Genomic DNA, 18,327 nt, shown 5'->3' on the forward strand with positions numbered 1-18,327 from the left:
ATGTTTGTGTGATTTAAATTTCAAGAATTTCATATTTAGTGGTAATGATTAATTTTTTAAAGCACATTAGCTTGGTTTTTCGAAGTAAGATGAGAGGAAATTATGCTTCCTATAACTTTTAAAGAAGAAAATTCAGGTCTCCTTAGCATGGTGAAATGTTTCATATTATATTTTAAATTTTAAAATTTCAACATAAATATTTTTGAATTAATGAACATGTCTTAACACTTCTTATCTACAAAACATGCGTTTTCCTCTTCCAAACTGAAGTCGTAATTGCCCATAGAGATGAGGTTAAGGTACACTTCCACTGCGGTCCTTATTACAAGTTAGAGCAGGAAATAAGGCCCAATTACATTAATTACATAATTGTGCTATTTGGGAACCACGGATACATTTACAATTATTTATTTCTGATATCTGGTGAAAAGATACATCAAGGTACATTTTTTATTTGAAACAAATTCTTGTATCTCTGTTACTTGAAGAGCAAATGGCAATCAATCTGTAAGTGGGCCTTATTTGCCTCACCTACCTTACAGTCTCTTGACTCGCCAAGGTCTGATAATGGTAATTCTGATAGTAGTAATAATGATTTATCGCATGATGACCTGGTATTTCTAATGAATATGAGGAAGGTATTTTGTCGGAAACAATGGTGATGTAGCACATAGGCCTACATTTGTGAGGAAAAAATGTAATATTGTAAATACCGAACAATCTAATATCATTCCATTTACGGATATTCTGGTGTAGGGGTTCTATTACAGTATTCCACACACATTGCACTTAGCTAACTTTTCATCCTCACTACGCCTGAATCACTTCCAAACGTCAGGCATCTTCCTTTTGGGCATCTATAGTCTATATGAAGTTCACAATTTTAAACTGGTACCGGTGTATTAAAGTTACTACCAAACAGTGAAATATCTGTACAATAATTTCTGTTAGTGCGAAAAATAAGCCAATAACGGAAAAAATATATATCGTTGACTATCGATGTCAGACGATAGTGGTCGCTATCGATAACTATCGACTATCGATAGTTTTCCGCCTCTACAGACTGGTAATTGGCACTAAGGAGGTAGATGACGATTTACAGACATCGGAAAAAACGGCCTGGTTGTATGTGGGAAAATTAAGGCATGACACCACACCAGAAAAGATAACAGAATACTTAGTGAAGAATGGAATCCAGCGTACACTGGAATGTGAGGAACTGTCGACGTTAGGGACAAAGCAAGCTTTCAAAGTCGGAATTCCTTTCCAACACCTGGACACTGCAAACAACTCATCCTTCTGGCCAAGAGGTGTACGAATTAGGCATTTTCGCTTCTCACACAGGAAAAACGAGAGAGTTTCCCTTGAATAAGAAAAGGGCAAGAATTATATTATGGAACTCCGAAGGACTGAAAGCGCACTACCATTTATACCATTTAAAACAATCGAACAAACAGATGTGTTATTAGCCACCGAAACATTTATGTTAGATCCAATAGACATACCGTACCCCGGTTCTACGGGATACATGCACCTGCAATACCCACGGAAGGGAGACCAGAAGGAGGTGTATCTTGCTTTCTGAGGGATACAGTTGGGAAACTGAGAGATTCGTATAAAGAAACAATATGGTAATGGTGAGAACTACAGAAATCACTGTCATTTACATAAATATAAATCCGAACTCCAGTACAGAAGAGGTCATAAAAAACTCGCAGCAGCTATTGCAAAATTGAACAATAGAGACAGAAACATTATTTCAACTGCAGGATAGACAAATAAAATACAAAAAACGAACTAATGCTTGACATGATGATGGATGAAGGTTTCACACCACTAGTAAACAAGGAGAAGACATATTTTGCACCCAACGGATCTAGCAGTATAGATTTAGTTTTCTACAAATGAGAAGGAATAACTATAATTAAGCAAGAAACTTCGTGGAACTCGGGAGCAGCACCTAATAGAAAGCTTTTGTCGCTAACTACAGATTTCACAATTGGGAGACATGAGCAATCCCAACCTGCAGACAAGAAGAAGCTAAACCCCTCAAGAATGCTTGATTTAGCCAAACTTATAGAAAAGGGGAAACAGAAAAGGAGCTCACCTCATAGAGAAAGGTGACCTAAATGGGACGGTGGAAAACCTGACAACAGCTCTACAACAAGCAACAAAGCCACGCAGACGGAGAAGAGCCCAACCTTGGTTTGACAACAAATGCTACGCAAAAGGGGAAGGAACACTCATAGCCCTGTACCGAGCGAGAACTATAGGATCGGATTCGTATTTACAGATCTATGCAAACCATATAAAAGTGTATAGACAGCTACTACAAGAGAAGCGGCCAGCATATATGGAAGACGGAGCAAGGAAATTGGTGTAAAAAGCACAGTTAGACCCCTTTATCGCACAATGGAAGAAATCAACACCAAAGGGCAATGAAATACCTATGAGTACATGGAAAACTCACTTTGGGAAATTATTGAACAGCCGAAACTTCGATTACGTACAAAATGCATCGAGTCACCCTTCAGGGATAGACATTGCAACTACATCACGACCCATAAAGGAAAAGTCCTAGAAGCAGTGAAACAAGCGAGAAACGGGAAGGCAGCTGGCCCCGACCAGATTTACTATGAACATCTCAAACAATCCATTGAAATGCTACTGCCACTTTGGATCATCATATTCAACTACTGCCTCAGAACAGGATTAATTCCGGACAGATAGAGACAGTCCACAATGAAAGTTCTGTATAAAGGTAAAGGAGAAACAAACGACCCCAACTTATTCAGAGGAGTGGCACTGGAGGATATTCCTTTCGAGATCTACATGAAGATAATAGCAAACAGACTGGAAGAAGAGGCGAATATACCGGACTGTCAGTTCGGATTCACTCGAAGGAGAAGCACTATACAGAATTGCATGCTTGCTCGCTTGTTTGGAGAGATAGAAGAAGCCCTGAGAAAGGGCAAATACTAGGCTATGCAGTCTTCATTGATTATAAGAAAGCGTTTGACCTATTGGACGGACAAATCATAATGGAAAATGTTAAAAGCATGACTGGAGTGAATAATCGGATAATAACATTGCTGGAAAACATTTTGAGGTTCAGCACAATTGTTATAGAGGAAGGCGTCACTACTTCAGAACCCACCATCATACAGACGAACGGCGTGCTACAGGGCGATCCCCTACGTCCACTATTGTTCAACATTACCACAGCAGATATTACTGATATCACAAAGCCAACTTCAGGAACTTCACTTATATTATATGCAGACGACACAGTAATGGGTTCCCAGAGCAGAAAAGAAATACAAGAGTCAGTAACAGAGCTAGAGAAATGGGTGAAAATGAATTACCTTGAAACATGGGTGCCCATACGAGTTTGTAGGGAGGAGCCCAGACCTGGGGGTACGTAGTATTCTTATTATTTTGGAAGATAAATGGCGACTTGTATTCTGCGGTAGAATAACCCACGGTATCCCCTGCGTATTGGTGGGGGACGGTACTACCACTTCTACGTAATACTGACTTTTAAATAATTTTCTCGAAAGGAAAACACCTGACTACATTAGATTTTTGCCTTTCCCTGAGAGCTAGAGGGAGGCCGCGGCCCCACCTTGCCCCCGGGAATGGGCGCCCTTGCCTTGAAATTAACCCGAATGAGACAGTTCAGATGACTTTTAGGAAAGGAGGACACACCTCAATGAAAGAACACGCTCAACTTGAATGGACAACCACTAGAAACGGCCAATGAATTTAGGTATCTAGGAATAACCCTGCAAACCACAGCGAAATCATTCCGACAACATGCACAAGAGAGAATAGTAGCCGCGATAAGAGCAATTTATAATATCAAGAATATAACGGACCTGTCCCTGGCCTCAGCAATGGCCCTTTTCAAGACAACTATATCTCCAATAGCAACTTACGGCTTACAGGTAGTTTGGGAACACTTGCCGATTAAGGACATGACAAAAATTGAATGTGTAAAGAGTCGATTTTTAAAGCATGTACCAAATACAGTAGAGACAATACACGACACTAAGCGAGATATCGAGGGACAGCTATTGGAGCTCACTCTAGCGGATAGACCTGAACGGTACTGATTCTGTCATAAGAGCACGTGTATTTTTGTGTGAAGTTTTTGGTGTTATTTATGCATTTTCAGTGAGATGACATAATTAAATAGTAGCGTGTGTCATTCCTTGATATCTCCTCTCAACATGAAGGGGAAAGATATGTGCTGTGTTTGGCTGCAGTAATTACGAAGTAGAGAAAAATGCGCGGTCGTTCTTCAGGTTCCCTCGTGACAAGAACATGTAAGTAATATTGTGTTTGCATATATATTCTTCCAGTGACAGAGATTTTTATAGTACTTCATAATCTTCTGACCTGCTCGACCCATGTTTTAACGGGCTTAAAATATAATACGCATATTTTATTGTATAGTGCAGCAGTTAACCTTCAATACCGATGTGTTGTTGTAGGTGTGATCTGTGGGTTTTGAAATATCACAGAAGCGATTTGGATAAAGTGTACAAGAAAGAAGGGACGTTACGCTTGTATAAGAATTATAAGATCTGTTCAGATCATGTACAGGCCAGTGATTTTAGAAATCCTCGACAATACAGCCAAGGGTATGTTACATTTTTGCTCTAATTGTACGTAAATATTCCTTAAAGCATCACTATCGACAACATTTTCATACTTTTCTTTCTTTATCCCTCTTCTCAGATTAAAGCCGGAATTTTATAGATTATCTTTCTGTTAGTAGGCTTCATGTTAGGAGGAAAATTGTCCAGCCATTAAATGTTAATTCGCCGGGCTGAGTGGCTCAGACGGCTAAGACGCTGGCCTTCTGACCCCAACTTGGCAGGTTCGATCCTGGCTCAGCCCGGTGGTATTTGAAGGTGCTCAAATACATCAGCCTCGTGTCGATAGATTTATTGGCATATAAAAGAACTCCTGCGGGACTAAATTACGGCACCTCGGCGTCTCCGAAATCCGTAAAAGAGTAGTTAGTGGGACAAAAACATTATTATTATTATTATTATTATTATTATTATTATTATTATTATTATTATTATTATTATTATTATTATTGAATGTTAATTCATTGCATCATATGTGTAAGGAATGTGCCGATATTTTTATTGACAAGTGTTTTAATGTGATGATACAATGTTTTTAAATGAGAAAAAAGACTAATCCAACCGTAAGAGTTCAGGCAGGAATGCTAAAGCTAAAAAAGTAATGCATAAATGAAAGATCAAGCCATTTCACACCAGTCCATTTCACTTCTTGTTTATATGTCTAATTTCAGTCTTTGAATAATAACCTTTTAAATAATTCTTCATTCATTTATCCAGAATTGCTTTAGCAAACTTCGAAGTTAATATCTCAATAATACTTTCTTTCTAGACGTAATTTATTTATCCATTTCCGTATATACATTTCCATTGATATTTGAATTTAGCGCGATTTGTTCAGGTCAAGTCACTAGGAGCGCCACCGTCGAATTGTCTCCCATTTTAGCAAGGCGAAATCCGTAAGTGTAGTGTATTGTCTACTGTATTTGCATGTACTGAGAGTGGGGAAAGTTGCACCGACAAGGCTGGTTTATGAACTCGACAGGAACTGGAACAGAGAAAACCAAGAGCAAAAACATATTATAACACGACTTGCCATTCATGAATTTCGCTATAAGATTTGTGTGAACAAAACCTGTCATGATCCTAATGAAAAATGTGTGAGTATTCTGTGCAGTAAAAAGTGTGATAGATGTCATATAACCGTGTGCCGAGCGTGAACAAGAACGTTGAATGACTATTGTAAAACCTAGTTTATAATTTAATGCCCATTCAGGCGAACCTTTCTTCTTAATAAGAGGATCGAGACGGCGGTGTTGTTAACATGTAGTTCGAAGGGAGTAGTCAAACTATTCATTTCTATTTGTCCTGGTTATAGCTTATGACATTTCACAGAATATCTATATTTCTTTGACTTTTCTTTGGCGTCTCATTTTCGTCATATGAGGAGAGCGATTTATTGCATTGTTGAGCTGAATGGTCGAGTGGAACAGGAGCTAGGAAGGAACATTCTTAATTTCACAACACTTGAGAAGTACAATTATGTTATCAGTTTTTCTTAAACGATCTTCGCAAGTGGTGCGCAGTTTCTGCACGTCGAGACCAAGAAGAGTTATGCACTTTGAAGATGTAGGCGGAGAGCCATACGAGGTAAGTGCTTGAGAGTGACTTGATAGGCCTATAGAACTTTAATCTGCCCATAATCAACGTACACGCTAAAAAAACGTACCATATATATATCTCATAACAAGACTACTTTTATTTAAATGTAGTTCATCATAAACGAAAGAATAGCCTATATTTCCACTTTTGCTTAACTAGACGAAAGACCAAACGCTACTACTTTTCTCAGAATACGAAAGTCGAATAAAAATGTGAAGCCACAGATACGGGTAAAAATGTAGGTATTAAATTCAAAAATTTATCAATGTCTATTTCATACAGGGAATCTGTCACCGCCACCTGGGCGACAGACTAAATGCAGATCAATGGTAACCGACTGAAACCAAGAAAAAAGGGGAACGCTATGCGGTTTATTTTCTTTGTTATATTTTTAAGAATATTGTATGTTCAAGTATTGTTCTTCGAAACCAAACATAGTCCAGTTCTGTAAAGCCGGCATTTGTTTTTCAGAAAATATAACTGATGGTCATTTATTACATTTTATACGACGTACCGGTTCCGTAAATCAACTTAATCCACATAAAGAGTTCAGTATGGTCATTACGAACGCGTACCCGGTACCGGTAGTAGCCTACCTACTCAAACAAAACATGATACGGACTGTAAAGCCCCAAGGACTTACAATTCATGAGGGTGACTGTCAATAATGGGTTCAAGGTGAGCCTTGCAAAGCTTCTACCGGTAGGGTACCGTACTTAATTGTACCAGACTATTTCCTTTCTTTCCTGTCCGAACTGCTTGGTCTACTACCACTCTCTTCCTACTATGAAAGAATTAAGCTGAGGAATCTGAGGAAGTTCCATGATGGAGGAGGCAGAAGAATACATCCATAGTATCCCCTGTCTATAATAAGGGGCGATTGAATGTGGAAGCCCCAGGGGCTCTCATCTTGGGAGCGTGGGCTGTGAGGCAGCTGTCTGAGCCTGGCATTGTTTCTAGTTTCAGGATCTTCACTTACATCTTTCCTATCTGACCTCCTTCGGTTAATTCCTGTTTTAAGTTTGCAAAACACCATTTGTGACCCTTGGCTTTCTTTGGCCGGTATCTTCATTTTTTGAAGTGTCGGCCCCATTCCATATTTTCCTTCTGGTTAGTGTTAATACAGGATGATTGCCAAACTGTACTTTCTCTTAAAACGATAGGCTAATCACCACCACCACCACCTCTTCTGATTTAGTGTTGGGAAAGGATGGTTTCCCAGTTGTAACTTACCTCCTCTTAAAACTATAATCACCATCACAACCTGAGGAAATATTCCCGCCTTTCATGAATCCTCCCTTTCTTTGATCGGCCCTCCATTCTTTGATGGTTCTCTTTCTTTTCTCCAATGGAGATCGTTATATCTTATACTTTTCCCAAAAGTTCTATAGAATGTTTTCCAAAACATCAATTTCACTTTTCTTGTGGATCAAGCAAACAAAAGTAGAAAAATATTGATTATATATTTCTACATATGTTTTTCTCTTTTGATGTGGGAGCAGTAGAATAACCACAGTATCCCCTCTCTGTCGCATCCCCCTGCGTACTCATGGGTGAGGTAGAATAACATACACGGTGTTCCCTGACTGTTGTACGAGGCGACTAAAATGGGCCCCATGTGCTCAAGTTGGGAGAGAGAGAGAGGGGTTGGCGACCACGGGGCCCTTAACTGAGTCCTGACGTTGCTTCTACTTACTTGCGCAAAGCTTCTCACTTTCATCTGTAATCCTATCTGACATCCCTTGGTTAAATCTTATTTTTATCTGACCCCGACGGTATTAGGTAGCAAGTGTACAGATAAGAAAGGATTTCACCAGTATCGACCCTAATTGGTTATCATCAGATGAACATAAATACCTTTACATATATATCAAGCAATAATTGACATTACCCTGTCTAAAGGAAGATGCTGTAAGAAAACTCCATATCTGATTGTGTCCAAATTGGGCATGTTGAGTGTGAGTTGGTTATGTGTTATGATTTGACTTTCAGGTACATGGGTATAAAACTATCTTCTTCAGGACTAGAAATTTTACTGTAAAATATATCCTAAGCTTAAATCTAAGTTATATGTACAAATGCAATAAACACATTAAAATACACAGAACATATTAAAATATATTAAAATAATGAGTATAAAACATTTCATGGACTTGATTATTTTAATGTATTTTAATATGTTCTGTGTATTTTAATGTGTTTATCGCATTTGTACATATAACTTAGATTTAAGCTTAGGATACATTTTACAATACAATTTCTAGTCCTGAAGAAGATAGTTTTTTACCCATGTACCTGAAAGTCAAATCATAACACATAACCAACTCACAATCAACATGCCCAATTTGGACACAATCTGATATGGTGTTTTCTTACGGCATCTTCCTTTAGACAGGATAATGTCAATTATTGCTTAATATATATGTAAAGGTGTTTATGTTCAGCTGATGATGACCACTTAGGGTCGAAACAGGTACTGTAAGCTAATTCTTACAAATAAACAGTATTGATAAGGTGGAAATCCTTTCTTATCTTTATGTAATCCATCAATATGGAAATGAAACTCATTAATCAAGATTAGGTAGCAAAGCTAAGGGAGTATTTCATTTTCACACCCTTCATGGCCCTTGTCATTCTTTGGCTGATACCGTCATTTTCCAAAGTGTCAGACCCTTTCAATTTTTTTTTCTCTGATTAGTGTTAATAGAGGTTAGCTGCGTAGTTTTATTTTTCTTAAAACAATAATCACCATCACCATTTAGACCGTTTCCATTCATTCTCCTCTGATTAACGGCTGATCATAATGTTATGAAACTCAGTATTTATGACGTACCCCCGGAGCTGACTCGTACTTTTACGTAATTTTACATACGAAAATACGGCATTGCAATGATGACCGCCTCGCCATGTTAACAGCTTAAGTTAAATGAATGGAGAATTGTAAGTTAGGTGGTACATTATTTCATTACACCAGAGTGGATTGGTACAATAGCTTAGAAGAACATTGAAATCTTAATTCTCAAATATTGCTATTATTCCTAAAGAAGAATAAGTATACAACAATTAAGTGGTAGAAAAAGCATTTCTAAACTTTCTTTTGTGAGCAAGAAATTATAATGTGGCGATAAGAACTACTTTAGATTTTCTTATTATATTACACAAATTTTAGTTATTTGTAGTTAATTCTCTAGGTTACAAATATATAGGTGCACTTTAGAATTGTAGTGTAATTATTTTGTTAAATAACATACCATTATGCTTGCTATATTGATATTTCAGCTTTGCTTAACAGTAGATTTCATTTCTATTAGAGCATTGAAGATTAAACAATAATCTGTCTATGTAGCAGAAGATCTGGAGAAACTGCTGAATGGTAGGCTATGGACAGTCTTGGGGAAGGAGTACAAGATGAAGATAAGTAAGTCCAAAACAAAAGTAATGGAGTGCAGTTGAACAAAATCAGGTGATGACGAAAATATGATTAGAAAATGAAGTCTTAAAGGAAGTAGAGGAATATTATTACTTCGGTAGTAAAATAACTAATTATGGCAGAAGTAAGGAGGACATAAAATGCAGATTAGCATAAGCAAGGAAGGCCTTTCTTAAGAAAAGAAATTAGCTCACTTCGAACACTGATATAGGAACTAGAAAGATGTTTTTGAAGACTCAACTGTTGCATGGCATAGTATGGAAGTGAAACATGGATGATAACTTGCTCAGAGAGAAAGAGAATAAAAGAATGCTGAAGGTGAGATGGATAGATTGGAGCGTGAATGAAGAGATACTGAATCAAATTGGTGAAAGGAAAAGGATATGGCGAAATTTGAAGAGAAGAAGAAGAGATAAAATGATAGGGCACATCTTAAGACATCCAGGACTTGTTGAGTTGGTTCTTGAGGGAAGTGTAGGTGGTAAGAACAGTAGGGATAGACCAAGGTATGAATATGACAAGCAGGTTAGAACAGATGTAGGATGCAGTACTTACGAAGAAATGAAAAGGTTAGCTCAAGATAGGGTGGCATGGACAGTGGTGGTGGTGATTATTGTTTTAAGAGGAAGTACAACTAGGCAACCATCCTCTATATAACACTAATCAGAAGGAAAAAAAAAAAAGAAGGGGTCCGACACTTCGAAAACTGAAGATATCGGTCAAAGGAAGACAAGGGCCACGAAGGGCGTGAAAATGAAAGACTCCCTAGCCCTCGCAAACCTAATAGCGTCGGGGTCGGAAAAGAACAAGAGTTGACCAAGAGAGGTCGGATAGGATAGATGAAAGTGAGGAGCCTGGCACAAGTAAGTGGAAGGAATGCCAGGACTCAGCTGAGGGCCCCGTGGTCGCCAACCCACGCTCCAAAGTTCAGAGCCCCTGGGGGGGGGGGGGGGTGGCATGGACAGCTGCATCAAACCAGTTTATGGACTGATGGCTTAAACAACAACAACAACAACAACATAGTTTTGTTGAGTACTTGTTTAGTCCTTCCAATATTTCAACATTTAACAGAAGTTTTCATTTTTGTTTGCGTGTAGGCCTAGTGATGATAATAGGCCTACTGTAACTACATTTCTATAGTTTCAGTTAGACTGTCTTTTTAATTAAGACACCTAAGTAAAGTAATTGTAAGGTACCGTGGTTATTTTATCAGATAGTATTTTGCTTCACTGTCATGACATCTTAGCATAGTATACAGTATTTCCTTCCTCTGACATATATATTTTATTCACAGAATATGCTATTTTATTTCTGTTGATATTTCCATATTATTTATACTTGTGAGACAAAGATAAAAGACTGGCTGAGGGAGGCAGGTGTAGGGACCATGGCTATGAGCGGGCATTAAGGAAAATGAGGGAAAAGATAATAAGATTGAGATAATTAAGCTTTTAACGGGGACAGAAATAAAAGTAGGTCTTCCGCAATCAATGTACTAGATATGGTAGGTAGGCAAGAGGGAGGGGAGAAGTTACAGAAGAAAGAGGAAGGAAAATGAGAGCTAAGGGTTCTTCTCAGGGAGAGAGTTCAGGAGAGGTAGGTAGGAATTCGTATGATTCACTGCAAGTAGAACAGTAAAGGGAAGATGGGGATCATGGAAGTTTCACAGGGAAAAGGCAAGAAAAGAGGAAAGGAAATGGTAGGAAAGGGATATGTAGAGCAGAGGTCAGAAAGAGGAAAGTGGAATAGTGCTGCAAGAGTGAAAGAAGGGAGGAGGAAGTTGGTTCTATAGCTGTTAAGGGAGATCAGGAGAGAAGGGAATCTAATGAGGTGGGTGAGGTTTTCTGGTCATGGGCAACACTACTGTTAGGCATGTGGGGAAAGAGTTTGGAAGAAAGGGAACCAGGATAAGAGTATTATCCAGGTTAAGGCAGATGTTGAGGAAAGTAGAAGGGCAGGAGGAGGGCGAGGAGAATGTGGTATTTTCCACATTGTTACCAGTGAGAATGGATTAATTATGAATATGTAAATTTTGAGTGTTCTATCACTCAGGGAACTTATCTTCCTTTTGGATTCATTTGTTACTTTTTCAGCTAATTACAATAAGCTTTGTTTTATTTTGTAATTCATTCTGAAATTCCTTCATTGAATAAAGAATTCTGTTTTATTTTAAATTCGTTTATCCACTTAATTTGTTCAGAGAGGATGATTACCTAGTACTACTTTCTCTTAAAACAAAAGTCAGGACCATCACCACCACCTCCAGCTGACACCAACAGTTTTTGAATTCCTAAGAGATGATCACCTCTAGTCAAAGAAACTGATCAACACGCAGAATCTATAGCTACGAGCATATGGAATACGTAACAAATGAACTTCTCTAACAAAGTGAAGCCACAGGAGGCAGGAGGGCTTGTAGGTGGTTAACATGGTGGTAGTGATGGTTTAAAAAGGCCTTCCAATGGAGTGTGCCTAAAGAGAGCTGCATCATCTTGAGGAATACAAGGAAAGAAGTCTATTTACTTGCCATCTACTCAGCCTGAGTTAAAGGATACATAATTTATAGCACTGTCTGTGCATAGGGCTCAAAACAACAATTGCCACTCTGTTAATGAATACTGCTAATTATTTTATAAAAATGTGTTTAGAAGCTAGAGAATTAAAAAACTAGCTCACATTTTTTTGCCTAGATCAATATCTGATGAGATTCAGGGTTCATAGTGCACTATCGTTTTTTCTATGGGATCGATTTTGTTACTTTAATGTATCTGTCTCAGTCTCATCCTTTCCCTACAGAATCCATGTCCAGTATGCTCTGCCAGTCATAAGAAGCTACTTAAAGGGTTAAATCCCAGAGACTCTGATCTTGAAAGCATGTTGCCAACAATGGGACATACCTGAGGTGGCTTTGTTTCCACATACTTGTGCCACTATCCACACTTTCATCTTTCCTCTCTCACCTCAGTGGTCAAGCTCATTCTCTTCCAATGCAAATGGTATTAGATTTGTGAGACCTAGGGAATAATTTTGATGCCCCCTGTGGTCCTTCTCTCTCTTTTGCCAATACCTTTTTTATCAAAGGATTGATCTCTTCTTTTTCTCTTCTGACTGGTGTTGAGAGAGGATGGTTGCCCAGTTGTAATGCCTCTTAAAACAAAACCAACAGCAAGGAGCAATGATTTAAATCATGATCTGAATCTGTTGCTTTTTTTATTTTAATTATATAAATCATAGTTGGCTCCTTGGTTGAAGCCTCAGCATCACGGCTTTCAGTTCAGAGGGTCATGGGTCTGATTCCTGGTGCATGGTTTATTTTTCTGACACAGTGATTGGGTGTTTGTTCCAATAGTCACACAACACACTACACTACCAACCAACACAGAAACATGCATAGTGAATACATCCCTCAACTTAGGATTGGCATCAGGAAGGTCTACCCACCATAAAACAGGACCAGAAAGTTCCATCTTTACAAATAAGGCAGCAGCAAATACTTCTCATGTACACTAGCAAAATTCATGAAATGTTGCAACATCCAAGCTATCAATGCATCTTTAGTAGCCAATGCCACATGACCGGTTGGGATTTGAATTAATAGCTTGGGTCACTAGTTGGATGTGGCCATGGTTGGTTGTCTTGAGTGACATACACCAATATCCGGATGTGCGACATATCTTCATGGATGGTTCTAAGGTCGGAGAAAATGTGGGATACGCTTTCATCTTCCATAACATTGGCACAAAGATCTCTCTTCCTGGTGTCTGTAGCGGTATACTGATGAGCTGGTCGCCATCTAAGAAGCTCTGCAGTTTGTGCTGGGTGACAAAAGAGACCACTTTCTCATGCGTAACAACTTGTTAAGTTCTCTGCAGTCTATTGACACCTGTTTTCTGCAACACCCACTGGTTCAGCAGATTCATGATCATCTAGCCAGGTTGTGTGATGCTGGCACCGGAATAACTTTAAGATGGCTCCCAAGCCACACTGAGGTTGTGGGAAATGAACTTGAAGATGAAGCTACAAAAAGTTTACAACCTAGACTTGTGAATGTGCCAGGATACTTGTTCTCAGCTATGGTGAACCATCTTGGAGTCCTGGGAGTTGGTGGTTTGCTACCTGCACTCCCAACAAGCTGAGAGTAAATAAGAAGACAACTGCCATGTAATGGTCTTCTTTCCCGTCTTCACAGAGAGAGGCCGCAGTTTTGTGAAGGTTGAGGATAAGTCATGGAAGATCTATACACTCTTACCCCCGAAAGAGGAAAGGCCTGCAGTGTGGTGCCAAATTCACTGTGGACCACATCCTCACAGACTGCACCAATCTCTCTGGCCTAAGATGGAACCTCAGCCTGCAGGGGACAAGAATACTACTGATCTCATCATTCACTTTATGTGTGAGAGTGGATTAATTATGGGCATATTCAAATTATTTAATGATAAAATCCATGTTGAGTAAGTGGTTCACAAATGTAGAGTCTGTGTTATATTTAAGAAATCTGCTGTTTGACTACCCGACCCTTGTTTCTCGGACATAACTGTTACAGGGGTGTGCTAGGGGGAGGATGCTCAAGCGACTGATCAACCAGTTCGATCTTTGTGTGCTTAACACAGGGGAACCGACACATTTCAGCAGCGCACATGGCACAATCTCACACCTGGATGTCACTCTGTGCAGCGGTGCGCTAGTTCCCCTGCTACGGTGGCAAGTACACGGCGACCTCTGTGATAGTGACCACTACCCGATAATTCTATCCCTCTTGAATCAAAGACAGTCCAAAATACTCAAGCACTGGTTACTTCGGCAAGCAAATTGGCCAGAATTTTCCAGACGTGCAGTGATGGACGATGACATGCTGGAGTCTGTTGATGACCACATTACTTCCATTACTATTGGAATTTTGGCTGCTGCAGAGGAAACAATTCCTTCCTCGTCTGATATTCCTCGCCGGAAACAGGTCCCATGGTGGACGACGAAATTGCAGCAGCCATATGTGATTGCCGAAGGGTTTTTAAGCATTATCATCGGAATCCTACAATGGCCAGTCATATCACATTTAAGCGTCTGCGCGCTAAGGCCCATTTTTGATTTGAGAAACTAAGAAAGCTACGTGGGAAAAGTACGTGTCTTCCATGACGGCACATACCCCGTCATCACAAGTGTGGACGAAACTCCGCCGTATTGTCAGAGTACAGAATGTGCTCTCAGTCCCCTGAATCTCCATTAATGGAAATATTGTTCCGATTGCTTCAGACATTGCAGACCACATCACGTCACATTTCACAGATACGTCCAGCTCTGGGAGATAAGACTTTGCGTTTCTACCAATTAACTGTGAAGCAGAGGCACGCCATCTCTCTTTCACCCCTAGTGCTTCGCATTCCTACAACGTGCCTTTCGCAGAGTGGGAGATGCGGAGTGCACTAGCGCTATGCAGAGACACAGCTTCTGGACCGAACAAAATCCACAATCAACAAATGCTTAAGCATTTGAGTGACAGATGTGTTATCCTTACCCTATTCAACAGAATGCAGTGAGGGATTCTATCTCAGTGGCATGAGGGAATTGTGATACCAATTCCCAAGCCAGGTAAAAATCCAAAACATCTGAATAGTTATAGGCCAATATGCCTTACAAATGGCCTTTGTAAGCTATTTGAAAGGATGGTTAACCGGCGTCTTGCGTCGGCCATGGAAAAGGAAGGTCTCTTGTCCAACTACCAGTGTGGTTTTCACTCTCATCGGTCTGCCACTGATCATCTGGTCAGACTGCACAGCGCCATTCAGGAGGCCTTTCTCTGGAAGGAACACCTAGTTGCTGTGCTTTTTGACCTGGAGAAAGCTTACGATACTACCTGGCGGTATGGGATTCTCTCCACACTACACCAGTGGGGATTTCGGAGAAATTTGCCAACGTTTATTGAGAACTTCATGTCCCTGTGGCTCTTTCGAGTCTAAGTAGGGAATGCATTTTTTTCAATAATATGTTCAAGGAAATGGAGTAACTCAGTGATCTGTACCGACTGTCACGTTGTTCGCAATCGCCATCAATGGCATAGTTGTCGCAGTCGTTCCATCGCTGTATGTAGATGATTTAGCTCTACATTACCACTCCAGAAGGCTGGCATTTGCTGAGAGGCAGCTATAGCAAGCTATTAACCAAGTTGAAAGATGGGCCCTGCAACATGGTTTTGAGCGGCAAAAACTTCAGTTGTACACTTCTGTCGATGTTGGCTTGTGCATCACGAACCAGAGCTCCGCTTGCAAAACATTATCTTACCAGTGGTAGACACCTGCAGATTCCTGGGTCTACATTTTTATAAGAGACTAACATGGCAGCCACACATCCATCAGCTAAAGGTGGCCTGCATGAAGAGACTTAACGTGCTTAAGTTTCTCAGCGGAACTTTGTGGGGGGCTGACCGTGCGGTACTGTTATGTTTTTACACAGCAACAGTCCTCTTCCGAATTGACTATGGAAGAGTAGCTTATGGTTCAACATCAAAATCTACGCTGAGCGTTTTAGACAGTATTCACCAAGGTGGAGTAATGCCGGCAATGGGAGCTTTCCGTACATGGATAAGAAGGCAGCAGTTACTCCTTACAAATGCTGCCAGAATTAATGAAATATCACTACATCCAAGCTATCAATGCATCTTTAGTACCCAATACCACCAGAGGTACCAAGTCCAGCCAAATGCCACACGGCCGGTTGAGTTTCAAATTGATAGGATGTTACATGTAATTAATCTCATATTAAAACCTTATTGACGATGATATATTAAAATTATAAAATTCTTTTACTTATAACCACCTATTCAATACATTACAATACACTTATTGAATTATAATATAATCATGAAGCGTCTAATATTGGTACATGTTTCATTCGACATAGCGAACATCATCAGCCATTAATGCAACAAAAACTAAGGTCAGGGTTCTGAGCTTAAAATATACAGAATGTTATCACCACATTAAAAAATTAACCATGTCATAATAAAAAGTGATAATCAACAATCAATACAATAAAAACAGACTTGAGGTTGTAAGAATATATGCAAGTTAAAAGCAAAATTCATCGTGGAATACATTAACGGTGGCAATCTGTGAAATTAAAAACAATTATGAGGCCGCTGAAACATGACAATGGATATTGTGACATAAATATATGTCAATGTGTGAAGCATGGATTAATATTGCGAGGATGAAGTTCCTTTGAATTCATAAATAAGGGTTAAAATAGAGTTCATTGACTTGTCACGAGTCCAAGTTGAACTAGTCAAAGGCAGATAACATTGAACAAACTAAATTTGACGTATAACTTAAACTCCAGCAGAATCAAAATTCATAAGAGAGATCCAATCTTGCTTTCAGAAAAATACCAGTTAAGCTAGTCAATATACACACACTAGCAAATAAAATTAGAAGTTTGTATAATAATCTCATTAAAGAGTAGTGATGAAACTTGAATGTGGGGAGAGTTTTAGCGATTCTTATAAGACAAAGAGCATATTGTGGCGCAAAATAGAGTTTGAATCTGAAAAGAAAGAAAAAAGGGAATGAAGTTCTGTTGAAGCCAGAAGAAGAAAATTAAAAGAAAATTGAAAAACGGAAGCTTACACCCTGGGACTGGTATGAGATGTCCGCTTGTGTTGGTTGCGTGAAGCAGCGGGTAGCTCCTTTACTGCTTCTAGTGTTGTACGTATGTATACGTAGAGGCGGAGAGTGAGTCATGTGAGGAGGAGTGTTGGCCGATTCCTTGGGCGGGTCTGACGTATGTGACGGGGATGTAGAGTGAAGTGGTGGTGAAACAGTAGCTGCTGTTGTTATAGGAGGAATGTTGTTAGGGGTTTTATAATTAAAGATACTCATAAAGCTAGTTCTGGAATTTTCTCGATTATTGGGCTTTTAATTTCTGAAGTATCATTTAAATTTTGAGTTCCATTAAAATGCTGGTCTAAGGATATGTAAATGTTCTCGAACTCTGTCATCAGTTTACTTTTATTACCATATTTTATGATTTGAAGGTCTTTTTCAAATATTCCGCCATGAGCACCCATATGGAAGAGACTGGTGACAGTTTCACGACAATCTCATACCAGTCCCAGGGTGTAAGCTTCCGTTTTTCAATTTTCATTTTCTTCTTCTGGTTTCAACATAATTTCATTCTTATAAGGATCGCTACAACTCCCCCCACATTGAAGTTTCATCGCTACTCTTTAATGAGTTTATTATACAAACTTCTAATTTTATTTGCTAGCATGTGTATATTGACTAGCTTAACTGGTATTTTTCGGACAGCAAGATTGCACCTCTTATGAATTTTGATTCTGCTGGAGTTCAAGTTATACGTCAAATTTAGTTTGTTCAATGTTATCTGCCTTTGACTAGTTCAACTTGGACTTGTGACAAGTCAAAGAACTCTATTTTAACCCTTATTTATGAATTCAAAGGCACTTCATCCTCACAATATTAATCCACGCTTCATACATTGATGTATATTTATGTCACAATATCCATTGTCATGTTTCAGCGGCCTCATAATTGTTTTTAATTCCACAGATTACCACTTTTAATGTATTCCAAGACGAATTTTGCTTTTAACTTGCATATATTTACAACCTCAAGTCTAATGTTT

At 39.2% G+C, this 18,327-nt stretch overlaps 1 protein-coding gene and 1 long non-coding RNA gene across 4 annotated transcripts in view; one reads left to right on the forward strand and one right to left on the reverse strand.

Moving 5' to 3' along the window:
• Mccc2 (methylcrotonyl-CoA carboxylase subunit 2) overlaps nucleotides 1–18,327 on the reverse strand; it is a 229,001-nt gene that overhangs the window by 136,570 nt on the left and 74,104 nt on the right. Inside the window, exon 1 of one of the 3 annotated variants that reach the window (XM_068227597.1) lies at nucleotides 799–875. The exons of 1 other annotated variant lie outside the window; for it this stretch is intronic. Coding sequence is in view for 1 of the 2 variants with exons in the window: in XM_067147237.2 (XP_067003338.2) it covers nucleotides 714–731 (18 nt within the window). In the remaining variant the exon portion in view is untranslated. Of the gene's footprint in view, nucleotides 1–713; nucleotides 876–18,327 lie in introns of those variants that run through there. One more of the 3 variants, XM_067147237.2, reaches the window with a different exon arrangement.
• LOC136873909 (uncharacterized) overlaps nucleotides 5,587–18,327 on the forward strand; it is an 86,560-nt gene continuing 73,819 nt past the window's right edge. Inside the window, exon 1 of the long non-coding RNA XR_010860199.2 lies at nucleotides 5,587–6,248. This is a non-coding gene — a long non-coding RNA (uncharacterized lncRNA). The remainder of the gene's footprint in view (nucleotides 6,249–18,327) is intronic.

The sequence above is a fragment of the Anabrus simplex genome, chromosome 5 (genome assembly GCF_040414725.1).
Source record: "Anabrus simplex isolate iqAnaSimp1 chromosome 5, ASM4041472v1, whole genome shotgun sequence".
Lineage (NCBI taxonomy): Eukaryota > Metazoa > Arthropoda > Insecta > Orthoptera > Tettigoniidae > Anabrus > Anabrus simplex.